The sequence below is a fragment of the Ammodytes marinus genome (assembly GCF_949987685.1).
Source record: "Ammodytes marinus genome assembly, chromosome: 5".
NCBI lineage: Eukaryota > Metazoa > Chordata > Actinopteri > Uranoscopiformes > Ammodytidae > Ammodytes > Ammodytes marinus.
Window position 1 is genome coordinate 28,054,371 of NC_137234.1, and position 17,878 is coordinate 28,072,248.

The 17,878-nt window shown below is 41.6% G+C and overlaps 1 protein-coding gene across 1 annotated transcript in view; it reads right to left on the reverse strand.

Moving 5' to 3' along the window:
• Nucleotides 1-17,878, reverse strand: part of LOC307250181 (polypeptide N-acetylgalactosaminyltransferase 18-like) — a gene marked incomplete at both ends in the record, with an annotated part of 139,872 nt that overhangs the window by 22,777 nt on the left and 99,217 nt on the right. Inside the window, 3 exons of the mRNA XM_080027177.1 lie at nt 3,981-4,076; nt 12,532-12,669; nt 13,938-14,123. Coding sequence (XP_079883303.1) covers nt 3,981-4,076; nt 12,532-12,669; nt 13,938-14,123 — 420 coding nt within the window. The remainder of the gene's footprint in view (nt 1-3,980; nt 4,077-12,531; nt 12,670-13,937; nt 14,124-17,878) is intronic.

Below are 17,878 nucleotides of genomic sequence, written 5' to 3' on the forward strand. Positions count from 1 at the left end.
GCATTGGCCTGAAATTAGGCCCTGATTCAAAAAGCCAACATTGTTCCTCCAAAATGACCAACTGTGGTACAGAGAGATGGGATTCTGTTTGATGGGACTGTGTGCACGGCTATGGGGCAGAAAACAAATTTTGTTCGGGAGTCCAATACAATACAATACAATACAATACAATGCTTTAACGGATATTTAGCAGCATTTTAGAAATAACACAACTTGGATGGAAAATTATGATAATAGTTTTCCAGAGATACAGTTGTTGGGATATTTGCTTTTTTTGTGAGTTGTGTATGGCACGGTGCCAACAGACAGCTGTCAGAAATGGGGGCTTCTATCATCATATCATAGACACTTATATGCTGTAAAAGAGCTACCAAAGCAGTGGAGGGAAAAGTAATCAAACCGTGGCTAGACAATGGATGCCCTTACAACATTAAATAGAAGAACCATCAATTTGTTTTTGGCCTTTTCAGCTCAAATGTCACTGCATCTAAACACTGCCAACTGCTGGGTGCCGTCCATGTGTGTTTTGGTCCAACATGGCAGTCACCACCAGGACATCCAGGTGAACATTCATCCAGTGGACAGGTTAAAAAAAAAACTTCTCCAGCACCATCTCTTTACTAAGGCCTTTGGCCACAGTTGACGTTGTCCCCTTCCATTTAGCCACCATTTTTTATTTATTTGTTAATTCATTAATTTATTTTTTCCATCCTTGCTTGTGTTATAACCTTCTTTTCATCCCCCTGTACCTTTGTAAAGCGTCCTTGGGTTTCTTGAAAGGAGCTATATGAAACCAAGATGTTATTATTATTATTATGAGTACTATTATTATTATCGCAGTAAATCTGACGTTACATGAACGTGTGATTAGATCGACAACTGTTGAAATAAAATAGCTACACTGAATGCTTGCCAAATAAATCCCAGGTATGATATCCCTCCCAAACCTGTAGATGGTAAAGTCCCCCCCTGTCTCTCTCTCTCTCTCTCTCTCTCTCTCTCTCTCTCTCTCTTTGTCTCAAGCACTTTTTGCATAATCCCTCCCTCATCTCTGTCAAGAGGCTGAATAGGAAATAGAGGAACGTTATGCATCGGTGACATTCAACAATTCATCAGGTATTCAAAGCCATATCCCACCCATCCATCCCGAAGGAGATGCACAGACAGGCACAGACACACAGACAGACACATACGCACGCACGCATGCACGCACGCACGCATGCACACACACACGCACACACACACACACACACACACACACACACACACACACACACACACACACAAACACAGACACAGACACAGAAACAGAGTGATTTTGTTCAGAATGAAGAGGACTCAGAGGTAATCTAAAAGATTGGAACATATAGCAGAATACAAGGGTCTGAATGGGGAATATATGAATGACTGGAGGGAATCATATTACAAGAGACACTCCACATGAAGAAGGGCTAAAGAAAGAGAAAGGGATAAAGGAAGGACAGATCACCAGAGGAATGTTTGATCCTTTGATGTCGGCTGTATGACACAGTTCTTGCTGCTTATTGCCCATCCCTCACGACCCTTTAAACATGCCCAAACTTTTTCTACATTTGCCAAATGATTTCACACATCAGAACATCTCTTTTGCTAGTTGAGATAGGTTTGGAATTGTTTTTACCATGTGTAATTTTAAGAAAGTGGTAAGACAGTCGGGCCTGAAATTTCATTAGGCTAATGCAAGGAGTGGTCGTTTATGCACGTATTTTTGTGAAGATATCCATTATCATGGTGGCAGGTTTATTCATGATGTACTAACATTCTAAAATCCCTTATATGATGACTGCAGCAGGTACAGGATACAGGATAGATTATAACCATTTCATTGTATGTGCAGCGTAATGTATGTGTATATGGACCTTTGACTCTGAAAGCGCAAATATCTCCAGTCTTTAAAATGATTACGATATTCTTCTGCTATCTTAACTGATCCAAGTAAAGGCCCAGAATATATACCCTTGTTATCTGGAGACATGCTACAATGCAGTGGGTAAATGATGGCTTGCTAGAGATGAGTTTGTTATCTGTTTCTGTGAGTGGGAATTCCCCTACAAATAGGAGCTGACAAATCGGTTCATTTGTTATGCCTGAAAATAACAATAGGCCTACAGCTAAATATCTGCTCGCTAACACTAACTGGAAAAGCACAAGGCTGCCTTTGAACTGGCCTGTGTCTAAACATGGGTGTTTTAAGTAGTAACCACTCATATTTGAACTAATTAGCATCATAGTGGGCCTATGAATAATACTGCATGATTCTGCATCCCAAGGGATGGGTATATAACGGGTCCACAGGCTTCACTTTGGGCAGTGCTGGCTGGTACTGAGGGCAATCTGCACTGCCATAGGCTGAATACATTTACCTGCTATCTCTCTGTCCCATGCGCCAAATTCATGTTGTGGAACGTGAACACTTTTCACAAAGCATCTGGCAGGTTTTGCACACAGCTTTACCAACAGTGGCACGCTCAGAAATAAGCTTTTTTTGAGTAAATAGAATACGCTCATGCAGGACCGTTCATTGTAGCCTCGTAGAATCAAAGTGCTGTCCTTATCTCTATTTTATAGCCTTGTAGAATCTCAGTTTGTTATGTTTACATTAATAAATAAGTAAATAAGGAGAGGAAAAGAGATAGAACGTACAACCAAGCACCTGCTGATTATGCTGTCTCCAGGAGAGATGAAATGTGAAAAGGCAAAATGACATGTGTAGTCAGGGAAACGCCGACACAGCTATTCTAGCAGCTGATGCTGTACTCTTGAGTATGACCCAGATGAAAAAGTAGGATTTCAGCATCAAGGCAACCGGTCAAAGCAATTAACTCTACTGACAAAAGGAGGCAAGGCTTGGGGTGTCCTCAGAAAAGCTCTTGTAGATGCTGGGAAGCTAGTGGAGTCAAGTTGTGATTATGCCTCTTTATGACAGGATTTAAAAACATTTTTCAAGGCATTGGGTTGGGGTAGAGTGTTAAAAGTTTATTCCGGTGCCAGGGCCAATGAGTGCAGCTTTTTACAGCCCCTTTAAGGAACTCAATGGCCTTACATCTGCAGAAGGCTGATAGAGTTGTTGATTGGCTTCAGTGGTTTGAGGAATACTTTCAGATTTTTCCGCTTGCGATGGCTAAAAAGTTCCACGCCATAAGCAAAGCAGCACATGGCAGAGCGGCACTATTATAGCGTGGTGATATATTATCTCTTTGTTGCAGTCCCTTCTGGATCTCTGCACTAATCAGCCAGTTTACTCATTATGGAAATGTGACTTTTTCATTCATGTAAATGTATAGGCCCCCATAGCTCAACATTTCTGCTGCCCCTAGACAGATCCAGAGTCATTTTCCAAAAATAATCTACTTTGTGTACTCCAAACTGTGCAATCTCCCCTTGACTTGTTTGTGTTTCAAGCTGCAGTAATCAATATGTTTTGCTTAACAATGGTTCAATGACTATAATGCAAAAGTAGCTGCTTGTAGTTGTGAGCCCATAGAGAATAACAACAGCAGTTCCTTTTACTGTTCCTTTTCCTTTTATGCCAGTTTGGCATATTTTAGTGCATTGGGTGTAGCCGTGCATAGTACAATTCTTTATTTATTGTACTTTCTTCATTAATCTTAATTTATTTTTATTTTTTTTATAAATCTCTGATAAATCAACTGTGCCCTCAGGAGTTTATGGAGACTTACACATAGAGTAAAGCACAGTGAATCTGGACACAAATGCTACTCAAAATGTTGCGTAATAGGGAACTGTTCTCTGACATTCACAATATAAACTGTACAAAGTGATACTATATCAATGTGGTGTTTCCAACTTGTTCTCTAAATAACTAAAAAAGCAAAAGATTCATGCACATTTTAATATTATCATGAATTTACAATATTTGGGTGATTTTAAAGAGGCATTAATATAAGACAAAGGATGGAACAGAATGAGGGCCCACTCACCTGCGGTGTCATACCGTGACAGAGATACATGATGGGAACATTGTCAGTGTCCGGTCCCTGGTCCAAACACAGGTTGTCTCTTAGGCTGTTCTTCAACTGGAAAAAAACGAGAGAGAGAGAAAACAAATGAAAAAGGGAACAGGAAGGGAGGAGAGGATAATTCTCTTTAACACATAATTAGTCACTATTAAACCAATTGCTCTCCTCACTTAATGTAATTTCAGGCTGTCAGATCTTGGAAGCCTTTGATTTTATCACAGGAACATCGGAAATAAAAAGAACCTGCTAATACCCAGTCTTGTTTGTCGATAGTTAAGGACCTGCTTTTTGCGGATGATGTGGTCCTGATGACATCATCGGTCTGTGACCTTCAGCTCTCACTGGATCGGTTCGCAGCCGAGTGTGAAGCGGCTGGTATTAGGATCAGCAACTCTAAGTCTGAGGCCATGGTTCTCAGCAGGAAAACCGATGGATTGTCTACTCCAGATAGGGACTGGGTCCTTACCTCAAGTGAAGGAGTTCAAGGATCTCTGGGTCTTGTTCGCAAGTAAGGGGACAAAGGAGTGTGATATTGGCCAGAGAATCGGAGCAGCTGGGGCGGTTTAACACTCTCGGAAGGCAAAGCTCTCGATCTCCCGGTTCTTATTCATTACTACCCTCAGCTTAGCTCATTAAAGCTGGGTAATGGACCAGATTGCGGGTATAAGCCGGGCCGCTTACACTCGCATGGGTTTTTTCTCAGGAGGGTGGCTGGCTTCTCCCTTAGAGAAATGGTGGGAAGCTCAGTCATTCCTGAAGAACGCAGAGCACAGCAGCTACTCCTTTGGGGCCAGTTGAGGTGGTTGGGGCATATAGTAAGGATGCCCCTTGGGGTAGTTTCAGGCACGTCCAGCTTGGAGGAGAACTCGGGGAAGACCCACGACTACGCACACTCTAGCAGGAAGGAACACTATGCTAGCTGCCTACAGACCTACTATCGACTTCAATTCACATTGGGTTTTTTCTTGTTTATCACGTAATAAAACAATGTAGAAACAACCATATTAGGGGTAGTTACGGGAAATAAGTTAGCTTGAGAGTTGCAGGTGCGGTCTTTCTCTCGAAATTCTTAAATTGTTGCCCTAATCCTCTAGCCTGGCACCGCTCGCCTACCTACTTCCGTTCAATTTCCATTTCCCTTCAGTAATCAGTCTGGGTCCGCGGTATATTCGCAGGTTTTCTCCCTGGCAGATTTGTGGCTGTCCATTCAGCGAACAGAGGGAGTGTCTGAGAACAATGATGTTGAGGTTGTGCGCCAGTTTCAGTTGAAGTCAGAAGCCGGCACATACCATACGTCACGACCAAACATTATGCGATTGGTTGGCAGATCCAGAGTGGCACTGGGCACATCCAATAGACACCCGCCTTCAAGTGAGTTTACGTTTTTTCAATTGAGCGATTCCAGACCTTCTGTACAAATGAAATTAAGTACGATGGTCTGGTAGGACCAGGCTACTATTTGTAGCTATTTCAAAACTGTTCAAATATGTCTTTATTAAGCCAGCAACATACATATTGTGGCCATTATGGATGTGATTTCACAATCAGTTTCTATACTTAATGTTATAGGAGAACAGCTCTGTCTTTCTCTATTTCTGGGCATCCCTCTCAATCTCTACATTATTAATTGCTCCATTATGACAGAGTGGTCTCCTAGACGGCTCCACTTGTGTGGTTTAAGTGAAGACAAATGGAACCACAGCAGGATAATTGCTGCTCCACAGGAGAAAGTCAAACAAACACTTTAAACTACCCTTCACCCTTTTATTTGGCAGCTGCAGAGTAATATTCTAAAAATGGGAACACATCTTTACGTTTTTTGGACTGCTTTTGATCAACCTTTTATTGTGGCTATATTCCAAAGAGAAAAAAAGACTTATGGCTTTTCGTTGGCTATATTCCATAGAGAATAATATACTTATTGTACAGTGTAATTAACACAGGGCTACATATATTTGTTTTGTACCTGACATTAACAAGTAGAAGAAAAGGTTGTGTATGCGTATTTCAAAGGAACATTGTGGTTCATTTGTAACCTGGTTCTCTTTGCTATTTTATAAGTGCCTCATCTGTTTCATTTCACTGATTTTGCATTTTTTTTTCAGATCTGTTGTTTTTATGTATTGGTTTACTTAACAGGGACCCCACACATTAATAAACATTACTGTTAATGTGTAAGAGGAACGAGGCAATTTTTAATCTTTAGTCCCTGGACAGATGTTACAAAGTCAAGTCAGTAAGAAGAATGTGTTGTTTTCTGCTGCTCTGTTCTCATTATAAATGCTGGTATCTAATACAAACTAAAAATGTATGCGCATTCACGGATATATATTCATATTCTCGCACAATGAATATGGAATCACAAACACAGTAGGCAGAATAGCTTTTTTCCAACAATGTCTAAGGTTGAGTCGAGCACTTTGAAGGGAAGGTCAGATGTTACAGGAGCTGCTAGAGGTGAATAAGAATGCTGCTATGAGGAAATGATAATGTGCTATCTCTTCCATGCATGTTGTTAGGCTGACATTCATATTCAGACCATGTCAGATCTGTATTGGAAAAACTCTGAGAGTTAAGTTACATTTTGTAGTGTGCAAATGACTTCAACTTGTTTGTCTTAAAGGTGAAGTGAGCGGTTTATTTGTGTTAATATATGTGTTATATCACTCCATATTCCTACAGCAATCACTTCAACAGAGTGCGGACGTCATATCACAGGTCTCCAAGTCATTCTGATTTGCAGTAATAGCCCAATTAAAATGTGGTAGTATCCCGATTTTTTATCCAATCAGGAGAAAGAACGCTACAAACCGTCACTCGTCTCACTCATATATACTATATACACTCCATGGTCTCACTGCCGGTGCACGCCAGAGCAACAGATGAGTGAATGTGTATGCGCCTACAATGGCGGAGCAGGTAAAAATCCTTCCCAATGTCTGTTTTGATGGTTTTTATCATGTTTTATCCGGTTTTATCACACTTATGGATCTGAGATGGTGCTAGATAACTTGCTGCCTGAATGCATTAATGTGGTGACGTAGGGACGAGCGAGGGGACTGCTAACTGCAGTGACTGACAGGAAGTTAGCTAAAAGAACCATTCCGCTTACAGCACCTTTAATGTGTTGTTTCCTGATCCTGCTTAGTGATTATCAGTTATTTCAAGTGCTTGATTGAACACATCCATGTTTGTTTTGGGTTCAGTATTGTATCTGAGCGACAGTTTGTCTATAAAGGTTACGTGGAAATGAGAAATGTCATCAGACAAATCTGCAGATGTATGGCCTGTACTGTATTGACATAATCAATACATGTATATTGAGAGAGGATGAATCAACAGCTTGTGTGTGGAGGGGCTTGTTCTACTGTATTGACGACCCCGTAGAGAGTTATCTTCTGACTCTGCAGTTTCCATCAGCTCTACACAGATGTATAGCGTACTACTTAGTTCTTCCCCCCCTCCTTCAGTTCCACAACTTTACTGACAGTCAGTTCACTTACATCAGTCAGCACATTTACATGGAAAATCAAAATGGTTAAATAAATGAATAAGACTTCAACAGGACTTGTAAAATGCATGTAAACACCTTTACACCATTACCCGATCTACTTCGCACAAAAATCATCCCATTAACGGACCCGCAAAGTCGGATTAGAACAACTAGATAAGTCGTTCACAATTGGCATTCTAACTGCATGTATACAGCCATCGTATCGCATATCGCAGTTTGATTTCACCGGGAAGTAGAAGGAGACGACGTAATAAATAGAAGTGTTGTGCCGGAAAGGAACTGGAAGTGGCTCTATAACCACTTGTTGAAAGGGCTACAGCGCCATCTAGTGTAGCGGAGTCAGCCATGCTCCGAACATTTATTCGATTCTCTGAAAGGCCATGTATACTCAGACAAGTGACGTGGTCCGCTCGAGGGGCAAAATCAGTAAATGGCTTAATCCTATTTAGCTGTCCCATGTAAACGCACTGACTGTCGTCAGCATAGTGTCCAGACAGACAGGCACACAGAAAAATGTAGTGACTAGTTGGTGAATATAGTGGAGCTTTAAGCAGCTCAAGAGCCAGAAAGTTTGCAGAGGAGTTGGTGGAGACCAAAAACTTAGCTGAAAGGTGATGAAAAATATCTCTTATATTCACCAGGTATTCAGAAATATGACTCTGAATCAATGCTAATGTTGTCCTATGTCTGCTGGATAAAAGAAAAAAGAAAAACAGGCAAATGCAGTCCAGGGAAACATATCTCTGTCTTCACGACTGAGGAAAATATGAGGTTTTTCAGCTGCTGCATGCTCAAGCACGTTCACTGCCGAATCACTTACTTTGTCTGTGTGTGTGGTTTGGAGCTGGGAGCGTAGCTTACACTGGGCTCTTCAGAACTTTCTTCCCCCAGTGACTCTGAACCAATCAGTATATGTGTTGTAAAGCCAAAAACCGTGAAATAAATTAAGCTTCAAAAGGTCAGTTAAACTTCCGATTCGAGCGGTTAGCTCTCTCTGATTCTCTACACACACACACATGCATTAAGTAAGCTTGAATGTTATAACTCCCCTTTGAAATGTTCAGGATCTTTGGTGGTAAACGTTCAGCTTTCTGAGTCTCACGTTCTACACCTTGACTCTCATGGCATGACAAACATTTTGCGGCTGAGCCATCTTATGTCTGCCATTCAAGTGACCTTTACAGAGTGGTGATTAGAATAGAAAATGCCTGTTTATCTATTCCAGCTCTGTGGTCTGGGTCTAGGTCTGCTCTACAACTCCTCATTAATGTTCCCAAATCCAAACATTAATATATCAAGGTGATCGAAAAGGATTATTGGCTGCATTACTGGGTCTCTGGACTCATACCAAAGCCAAGTCCCAAAGGTGTAATGTTTAGGGTTTATGACCAGTGAAATGGGAGGGGAGACCTTCATTTTCTCTTTTGCAAACCGACTTTTTCCTCCATCAGCCGAATAGTTTCCCACTTCCCAGTCTTACCACACACTGTTTTGATGGATCACTGACTACATCTATACCTCCGTTCCACTCACTGCATCCCACCACCTGTCCCTGCTCCTCTGCAGTCGCAGCACATACGGCCCTGTGGGGGTTTCAGCACACTTCTTTGGCCCACTATTGAGAAGCCCAGCTGAGCTTTCTATTTCGCAATAATTCACGATGCTGTCACACTTATTATATTGGTGCAATAATCTGATATTGTATTGATCCCCAGGGGGTCACTTCTCTTTCCTAGCTTGCCACCATTCAGAGGTCAGGCTCAGTGATATGGCAGCAGCCCGGCAACAGGCAGGGGTTTGGTATATTGCTCAAGGGCACAAAGGTAAGGTAAATGCACGTAAAAACAAAGGCTTGAACCTGGGTCATTGGGTTAAAGGACACTCTCTCTGTCCCACAATATTCAGGCAGATGGCTTAGCTGATGTGTTTGCCAAATGTGCTTTTAGGGAAAGGTAAATTGTGCTTAGATTATGTTCAGTGGTGACATTTATCGGAGTGAAGAGTTGCTGAAGTCAAGTACTGAAGCTGTATGAAGGTAGTCAGGGTGTAAATGGGGAAAACAAAGTGTTAGACTGGTGGTGTCATGTTAACCATCTGTGTCTGACATGATAGTATGCTAACAATTAGTCCTGAACACAAAAGTGACAAACTATTTGATTTCTTTTTTCTGATGTAAAGGATTCATCCTCATGGGCACAAGTTACATAAAACATAACTGAAAGATTCAATTCATTCATAAAATATGACAAATGAATACATAAAACACTGTATGTTTGGTGTGTGGGTTGGGGGTGTAGCATTTAGAGGACAATCCACCAACCATATGTCACACAGTTCAAGTTCATACATGCCAATTGATGCATCTCCTCTTGGTTCATTATTTACCATGAGTGTGAGCGGTGCATTTTGTCTGGCTTTTGTTTCATGTTAAATATGAGACGAGAGAGTAAACAGCTTCCACGGATGGCTTCGCACCAGAACACTTACTGAACTCTCTCCAACTGCCATCTCCTGGGAGCGCCTGTTTATTGTCAAATATGTAAACTTCATATCTACATCTCTCAGGTGTCACCGTGGCAATGCTTTCATCCCTCACGCTCAAAGCAGATTCCCCGCACATGCTCAGTAGTGTCGGCAAATAACTTCCATCCAGCTCGAGCGACGATTGAAAGGGCTTTATTGAACAACAAACACGGGAGGTTTGCTTTCAGAGCTACTGATGCTGAGTAGAGAACCATACTGGCCCTTTTCATCACCCATCAGTTCAACACTCTTTTTTCTCTCTCTTTTCCGTGACATCAAGTCATGCAGAGTCAAAACACCTGAAATATTAACACCTTTTAAACCTGAAGGAAATAGGTTCTGTGTGATGGTTATTTTCAGACTGTATTCAACCCTTCACAGATGATGGATGGCTTCAAGCTATACTGCACATTTAAGTTATATATTAAAAAGACTCAAAATGAGAGCCCGATCAAAAGTTACTATCAAAAATGAAATGAAAAAATGATCAGTACATGGGCTCATTATTCTTCCGATATCAGCAGGAGCAGTCAGGGCGATGGGATATTTTTTTGCTCAGCTTTCATCAGATAACTGTCATTTTTCAATTATGCAAAAATCCTCCCACGGCCGTTAGCCGAGAAGAGGAATCGCCATACAGGAATTAAAGTGGCGTAAAAAAAAAAGGTTGGACCTGTCAATGGGCCTTTCAATACCCCGCTGCTGTGATTTGGAGTGAGCTCTTAAAGCAAAGAAGTAGATATCCAAGCAATCAGACTCAGCGTTAATGGAAAAGTTTTAAATTTCACAGACTCGAAAAAATACTTAGCAAAGTTAAGTTTCAAATGGAAATGTTTAGTCTTGAGGAGGTGTTTCAGACACATTTCAGAGTTATTTCAGCTATTTCACAATACATCGGCAATATGTTCTTTGGTTTCTATAAATTCGTCACACAGTAAACCACTTAAAAAGCACAAACTGTTTAAATACCCAATAATGCCTTACTGCCAAATTAAACTAGGGTACAGCTTGTGCCAGAGAAGGATGAAAATATAACAAACAATAAAAGAAAGAGACAGGAGAGGAATATAATCAACCTGAAAAAATAACAATTTTTTTCGGCCAGTGCTACAGTTTAACTGTTTAAGGGTTACTTAAAGGTTCAACAGGTAAAACAGTTACATTCTAATCCAAACGTTCAGGCATTATACAACGTTGCTGCTTATTGCAGAACCCACTTAACCCAGTGACAGACTCCGGCTGTGGACAGGGCACCAGCTGCATGCTGTGGGGCACAAGCGGGCATAAAGTTTTTACACATTTCCAAACCCATTTAAGATTAAAACGGTCTTCTTATGTTACCCTGATTTAAACTTTAATGACGTTATGTCAATAGGGGGCCAAACAATTTGTTAAAGCAGGTTTAAGGGTCACCAAATATGCTAAATGCATTTTTTCATGTATTTTCAACATAATTACAAGAGATTCTTAAAATATGAGAAAAAAAACACCCTCTCTCTCTTATTTTGCATCTCCACCTTTCTGAAAACCTGTGTTCAAAAATCTTGTATGACGTCATAAGGGGAGAAGCCACTCCCCCCACCATTGCCAACCTTACTTAGCACAATCTCCACCTGTTGTACCCCAGATGCCCCCTTAATCTAACTGGCTGTTAGTTTCAGACAGGCAGTAAGATTCTGGGGCCAATCAGAGCAGACTGGGCTTTTTGGAAGGCAGTGCTTAAAGAGACAGGCTCTAAAATCAGCAATGGCGCTGTGAATAATATAAAGATTTTTGGGAACAACACCTTGAACACAGTTTCTAGTAAAAACCCAATTTGCAATTTTGAACCTGAAAAAGAGCATGTGACCTTTAAGTTGAAACCTAAACAAAAGAAAATCCCCTTTATGACTTGCTCTAAAACGACCAGCCACGAGTGGGAAAAATATTCAGATTGACGTAGAAATATCGTGCCAGGCTGAAAAAATAGGGTAATCCCATCATTCAAAAAATATGACAGCTAAATGCAACACTCCTATCCAATCCTTTATCTCATGAAATATGCCTTCATTGTGGAAGCACATCATTAGGGGCTTTTTTGAAAATGCTGCTGCCTTCTGGATGAAAATGTGACAAGAGAAAAAAAAGGGGATAATGAAAACAGGTTCACACATTATTAAAACGCCTTGCCGGTACGCTGCCACAACAAAGGGCTTATTCATTTTTGATAAAGCCAAAGCTGAGTGTCTTGTTTTCTATATTGCAATGAATTAAAAACAGTCCTGAATACTTCATGTTCTGCTTTCTGTTGTATGTGTAGAAAGCTGCGGGGAACAGAGCAAGGAGGGAGGAAACGTATGGTACCAGTGCACTCGTTCCCAATGGGCTCGTGTGTCGGCAGTGCACTTTAATTAACAAGGCAACAAAACGAAAAAAAAAAAACTAAAATGAAATGTTTAGGAGTCTCCATTTACTGAGAGAAAAAGTGGAACTCACCACTCCGTAAGCCACGGTGTCGCTGTAGGATCTCAGCTCGGGGTAAATGTTGGACAGGAACCAGCTGAACGGTCGGCAGCGCAGTCTGGAGCGCAGGGCTTTCCTCTCCGAAACGTCCCCGAAATCTATTCCCGAGTTCTGCGTGTTGGAGAATAAACAAAAGCATAATCTGAGTTTACACATTGAGTATTTTTCCCACCCTCAGGCCATACACTAAGGACAACAAGCTTTACTTTCCTAATATCCAATGTCGAAATCCAATTTGGTTCAATTCAGGGCCATTTGAGAACTATACCTTGGAATGATAGTGCAAGAATGAAACATTGGAAACAATACCGGAGACATTTTAATAAGAGCGATCACAGACAGAGATGAGAGGATGATGACATCATAAATTGAGTCTTTAATTGGCATTTCAACTGCTTTTAACAAGCGTTATGTTTCAATGTACAGTTCGGCTGCTCTAATGCCTTAACTGACAGCTCTGTTCATTTAAGTCATTACTCTTCAAATTACACTTTGAGCTCAATTGATCACACTGGATCTATTTAAAGCTCTTTCATATGCTTGAATCTCAGAGGAATATGTCTTCAGCACATTCACTTCAAATGCTTTTTTCATTCAGCATTTAGGCATACATATAAAACAACACTTCCTTTTCATTTTAATAATTGCCATTTTAACCTCTTCACAAAATGTGATTTGACTGCTATTTCAACTTATTTGAAATGATTAAACTAAAAATGTCAGCGGTGAGCAAATGCACATTTTCCTTGGGAGATGAAGCCTTTTGTAGTAGTTGCCACTATCGTGTTCAATCACCTGATTTCTGACGCTGGTGAACTCCATTAGTGGTATCATAAATGACTTATGGACAGACAGCGATATAACCAGTTTACACTAGGACATCTCTATGCAGACAAAAGCATGAGCACACCTTGAAAGATGTCGTAATCACATTGCATGTACACATACAGCACTAGCTTTAAGCTGCCATTGAGGAGCATTTTGTCTGGACAGTTTTGCTTGATTCTGCGACCCTCTTTAAATCCGACCACTAAAAACAAACTCAGTGTGTGTGTGTGTGTCACAGTAAGCAAATTATGAAATATAATCTACCTACAGTATTCACTTTGCCTTACAACATTAATAATAGGACTTGTATGCACAAAACTTTGCAAGATTCTCGAGGCGACATTCATGATGGCACTGTAGGCATGGTTGCTAAGAGATGTGTGATACAGCTTCTGAACACAAATACACACATGTGCAATTACGCCCACACATACACTCCCACACACACACGCACACGCACACGCACACATACACACACACACACACACACACACACACACACACACACACACACACACACACACACACACACACACACACAGCCTGTTTACCTGCTGTGGAACATTCCAGGCCATGTAGACGTGACTCTTGTACTGGTCCATCCACACCTCGGCCACCCTCAGAGCGTTGCGCCGCACGTGGGCAGTCAGGTTCTTTGTGTAGGGTTTGTGGGCACGCTCGATGTGCGCGATCCTGGAGCAGGGCAGGACCTCCACACTGCCGCCACACTGCCACACCTTCAATACAAACACACAAGGGATCACAGGAGCACAGTGAGACCTTGGTGTCATTTTTCACCAGTTCTTTAACAGTGAAAGCTGTGAAATATGTCTACGCCGGAGTAGCTGGACTGCTATGACAGTTGGAACTTTATTAAGTCTATATGATAATTATATAGTTGCAACTCTCAGTTGCCTTTTATTCTCTCACTCTTGGGCTGAGAATTCAACTGCTTGTATCTGTTATTCCTTAGCTGTTTTTTTCATCTGGTTTCATTGATTGCCCTTCAACTGACACTTGCCCCTCAATGTATCAACCTGCATTTTCAACTTAACTCAAGTGCTCACACTTCCTCGCTGGAAGTTCTGCTCCTTTCAACGACTACTTTCAGCTGCCTTAATTGTGTTTCGACTGCCTCCTCAAATCCAATTCCCTCTTAGAACTATTTCACATTTTTTTGACAGCACACATTGTCAGCAGGGGGCAGATGCCAAGCCACCACAATGATTGCTTTTAATCGATGTTTCTGCCATGGTATTTAAACTTCCATTTTGAATAATTCCCTTTCGCTAAATGTGTTTTGATTTCAATTTCAACTTCTATCAAATGTTTTAAATACAAATGGTTTAGGCATGGAAACACAAGTGAACCAATTTCCCTGATAGCAAAGTTTTCATTCTGTAGCAGGCCCCCCTCAGGCATACAGCGTACCAACCAAACAAGCGCTGGAGAATTTGGATTCAAACAGTTCTCTCCATTACAGTCCTGTACTTTGACTGTGTGTTTTAGGGCCATAATCCCCTCCTGCCGGCCAAGCCTTCTTCTTCCAAAGCAAAGAGCTACACTGCAGAACAAGAGTAAAAACTGGATAGCCCTGGGCCCGGCGCCCAGGCAGGAGTAGAAAACTAGAGCCAAAATTCTCAGATAAAACGGACTTCACCCTCAGAAATACCTCAAGGTTCTCCATAAGGGATTTACAGCACAGGGTCAAGGAGAATAAGGAGCTATTCTTTCCAGCAAATCTATGTCTGAGCATGTGGGTGTGCAGGGGGAGATAGAGAAGGAGAGAAAGAGTGAAAGAGTGTGACACATAAAACAGAGAAGGGGAAGGGATAAAAGTGAGGGGAGATAAAGTTTGGAAGTAAAGAAAGAAGACAAAGAAAGGAATAAACCAAGGGGAAGGGAAAATAAAAGCTTCTGGAGTCACCCTTTCCAAAAATCCTTTTATTTTTTGTTATCTTCTCCCTAAAGGTGGAGTCAGCGATTCTGGAGAATGTTAGTTGTCAAAATCACTTTCTTGTCCAAATCAGTGAATATACAGTATGTGTGCACTGTTATTACACAGCCTAGACTCTGTAAAAGGGCATGTTGCTAGCTACGGTAGGCCCCTCTTTGTTTACGTATACACTTTGTTTACATAGCAGTTTACAGAGCCTATAGGCTGTGCATAAACACCTGATTTATTTTCAGCACACAAATAGTACAGACAGGAAAGCGGGTTGTGAGGAGATATTCACTTATTTTGAAAAAAAATTTAAAGATTTTAACAGAATCGCTAAAGCCACCTTTCACTAAAAAGCATTCTCCCAGGGGATAAAACATGGTCATACTCAAACTATTACCCCAAGCACATCACTGAATGTCACTGTAACGTTCAGTGCAGTTTGTGCATGTGTGTGTGTGTGTGTGTGTGTGTGTGTGTGTGTGTGTGTGTGTTTGTGTCTCAGCCTGAAGTTTGTGGAATTTGTGTCTGATTTGTCACCCTGCGAAAAAAAAAATAGAAAAAGCATATTTATATCCCTAATTGTCTCCCGGTCTGTCCTCGACGGTTTAACGCGGAACAAATCTGGCTCGCGGACTTGTGTTTTTTAAAGTAGTTTTTAATGAGAAAATAAGAGAGGGAATGGCAACAACAAAATGAGGTTGTGAATTATAAATCATGCCTGCCGAGAACAACGACTGCCTGTTGTGATAAAGAAGAGAAGGCAATGAGACAATGAGCACTAAATATGCACGATATTACGCCAGGGAGCAGATCCATAAAAGCAATCCTTATCACAATAGGAGCGTGTGGGCCAGAGATACAGAGCGCTACTGCAGGAACTGGGAGAAATCATTTTTCCAACCCATTCGCTGATAACAAAAGGCGCCTATGTTTGGGATGAAGGAGATAGTATGTAAAAACCAACTGACTCTTTTCTGACTTAAACCTCGGATTGAACTCGATGCATTAGTGAGAGTATATAGGAGCAATGCCCTTGGGACACGTGTGCAGAACTGATTCTGTCGAAACATCTCTGCTGATTTACATATTCAGTGATCTGCAAAGGGCTCCTCTGCAGTACAGTGCAGCCTGCCATTTCAGCAGCAAACGGAGATGTTGACTTTTCACTGTCATTTTGTGATAAGTGTTTCGAGTCAAGAGGATGTGGTACACTGTAAACGTGAAGAAGTTGGGACAACTAAAAAATGTCAAGGCAACTGTCTTCTCTAGATTTCCGAGTTTTGAGGCCAACTATGACTATGCTGTATATTGGGGCGACTGTGGCTCAGGTGGTAGAGCGGGTCGGCCAATGATCGAAGGGTTGACGGTTGTACTTGTATCATGGTTGGTGTGTCCTTGGGCAAGACACTTCACCCACCTTGCCTTGTGTGAATGTCGATAGTTAGCCTGCTATCGGTGTATGAATGTGTGTGTGAATGTGTGTGTGAATGGTAACGTGGGAATGGGAACAGGTCTCCCAAAAGAGTCTCCGGTCTCAATGAGATTTACCTGTATAAATAAAGGTTAAAAAAAACTAGGCCAACCTTTGAGCTAATTAATTATCTGTTGTTGAGATAACTTTACATATTATTCATATGTAATGTAATTCAAGTTTTCAACTATAAGTTGTGCCAGTTATTTACAGTGTATGAAATAACTGACACTGCTTATGTGTTTGCGTGTGCCTAGGCAGGCTTGTTGATATTTGTGTATTTGTCATGTTCTGACTTCAAACCCCCCCGTGGCACTGGAAGCGTTTGCTGTTGAAAAAAAAAGAGTCAGTTCTCGCAAAACGTTTTGTTGCTTTCTCAACCATTCAAAAAGCTCACATACAGATAGATAGATAGAAGGGGGAAGAATCTGTCCAACTCTCACACGCCCCAAACCAGTCCTGAGGGGCAAACAACAGTAGCGTTGAACGGTCCCTCCACATTCATGGGTTCATTTCAATTCCATGTTTGTTGTCGGAGCTGCGCAGAGGGCAACTGATTTGCAGAAATGTGTGTGACCAACGGCCCTCATTCAGCGCGTAGGCTAAAGTGTATAATACCGACAGCTGGAGGAAGCATCTGATGCAGGGCAGAAAAACATTGACTGCCGAGGTCAGGGCGCCTCTTGATGAGATCCCTCCCCCACAGAGAGCCCGTCTGTTTGTGGCCTCGCTGCTTATGCTACGCTGAATAAGCCATTCAAGTCTCCCCATGTGCTAATGTCAACAGGTGTTGAAAGCAATTTGTTTCAACAAAAGGGACTTTACACTGAAAAATGAAATGCCAAAGGAGCTCTATAATGGAGAGCACCCTCCCCGGACTTTGCAGCAGCACTTATTGTCACCGCACAGCGAATAACTAAGGAGAAAGTCATTACCTGAATCGGAACACTTAACCGTGGAGGTCTGACATTGGAGGCTCCTATGGAGAAAGTCAAGGCTGTGCCCAGCACAAAAGCCTTTTTCATGAGCCAGAGGAAGACACATTACTGCCAATGACCCAGAAAAAAAAGTGCCGA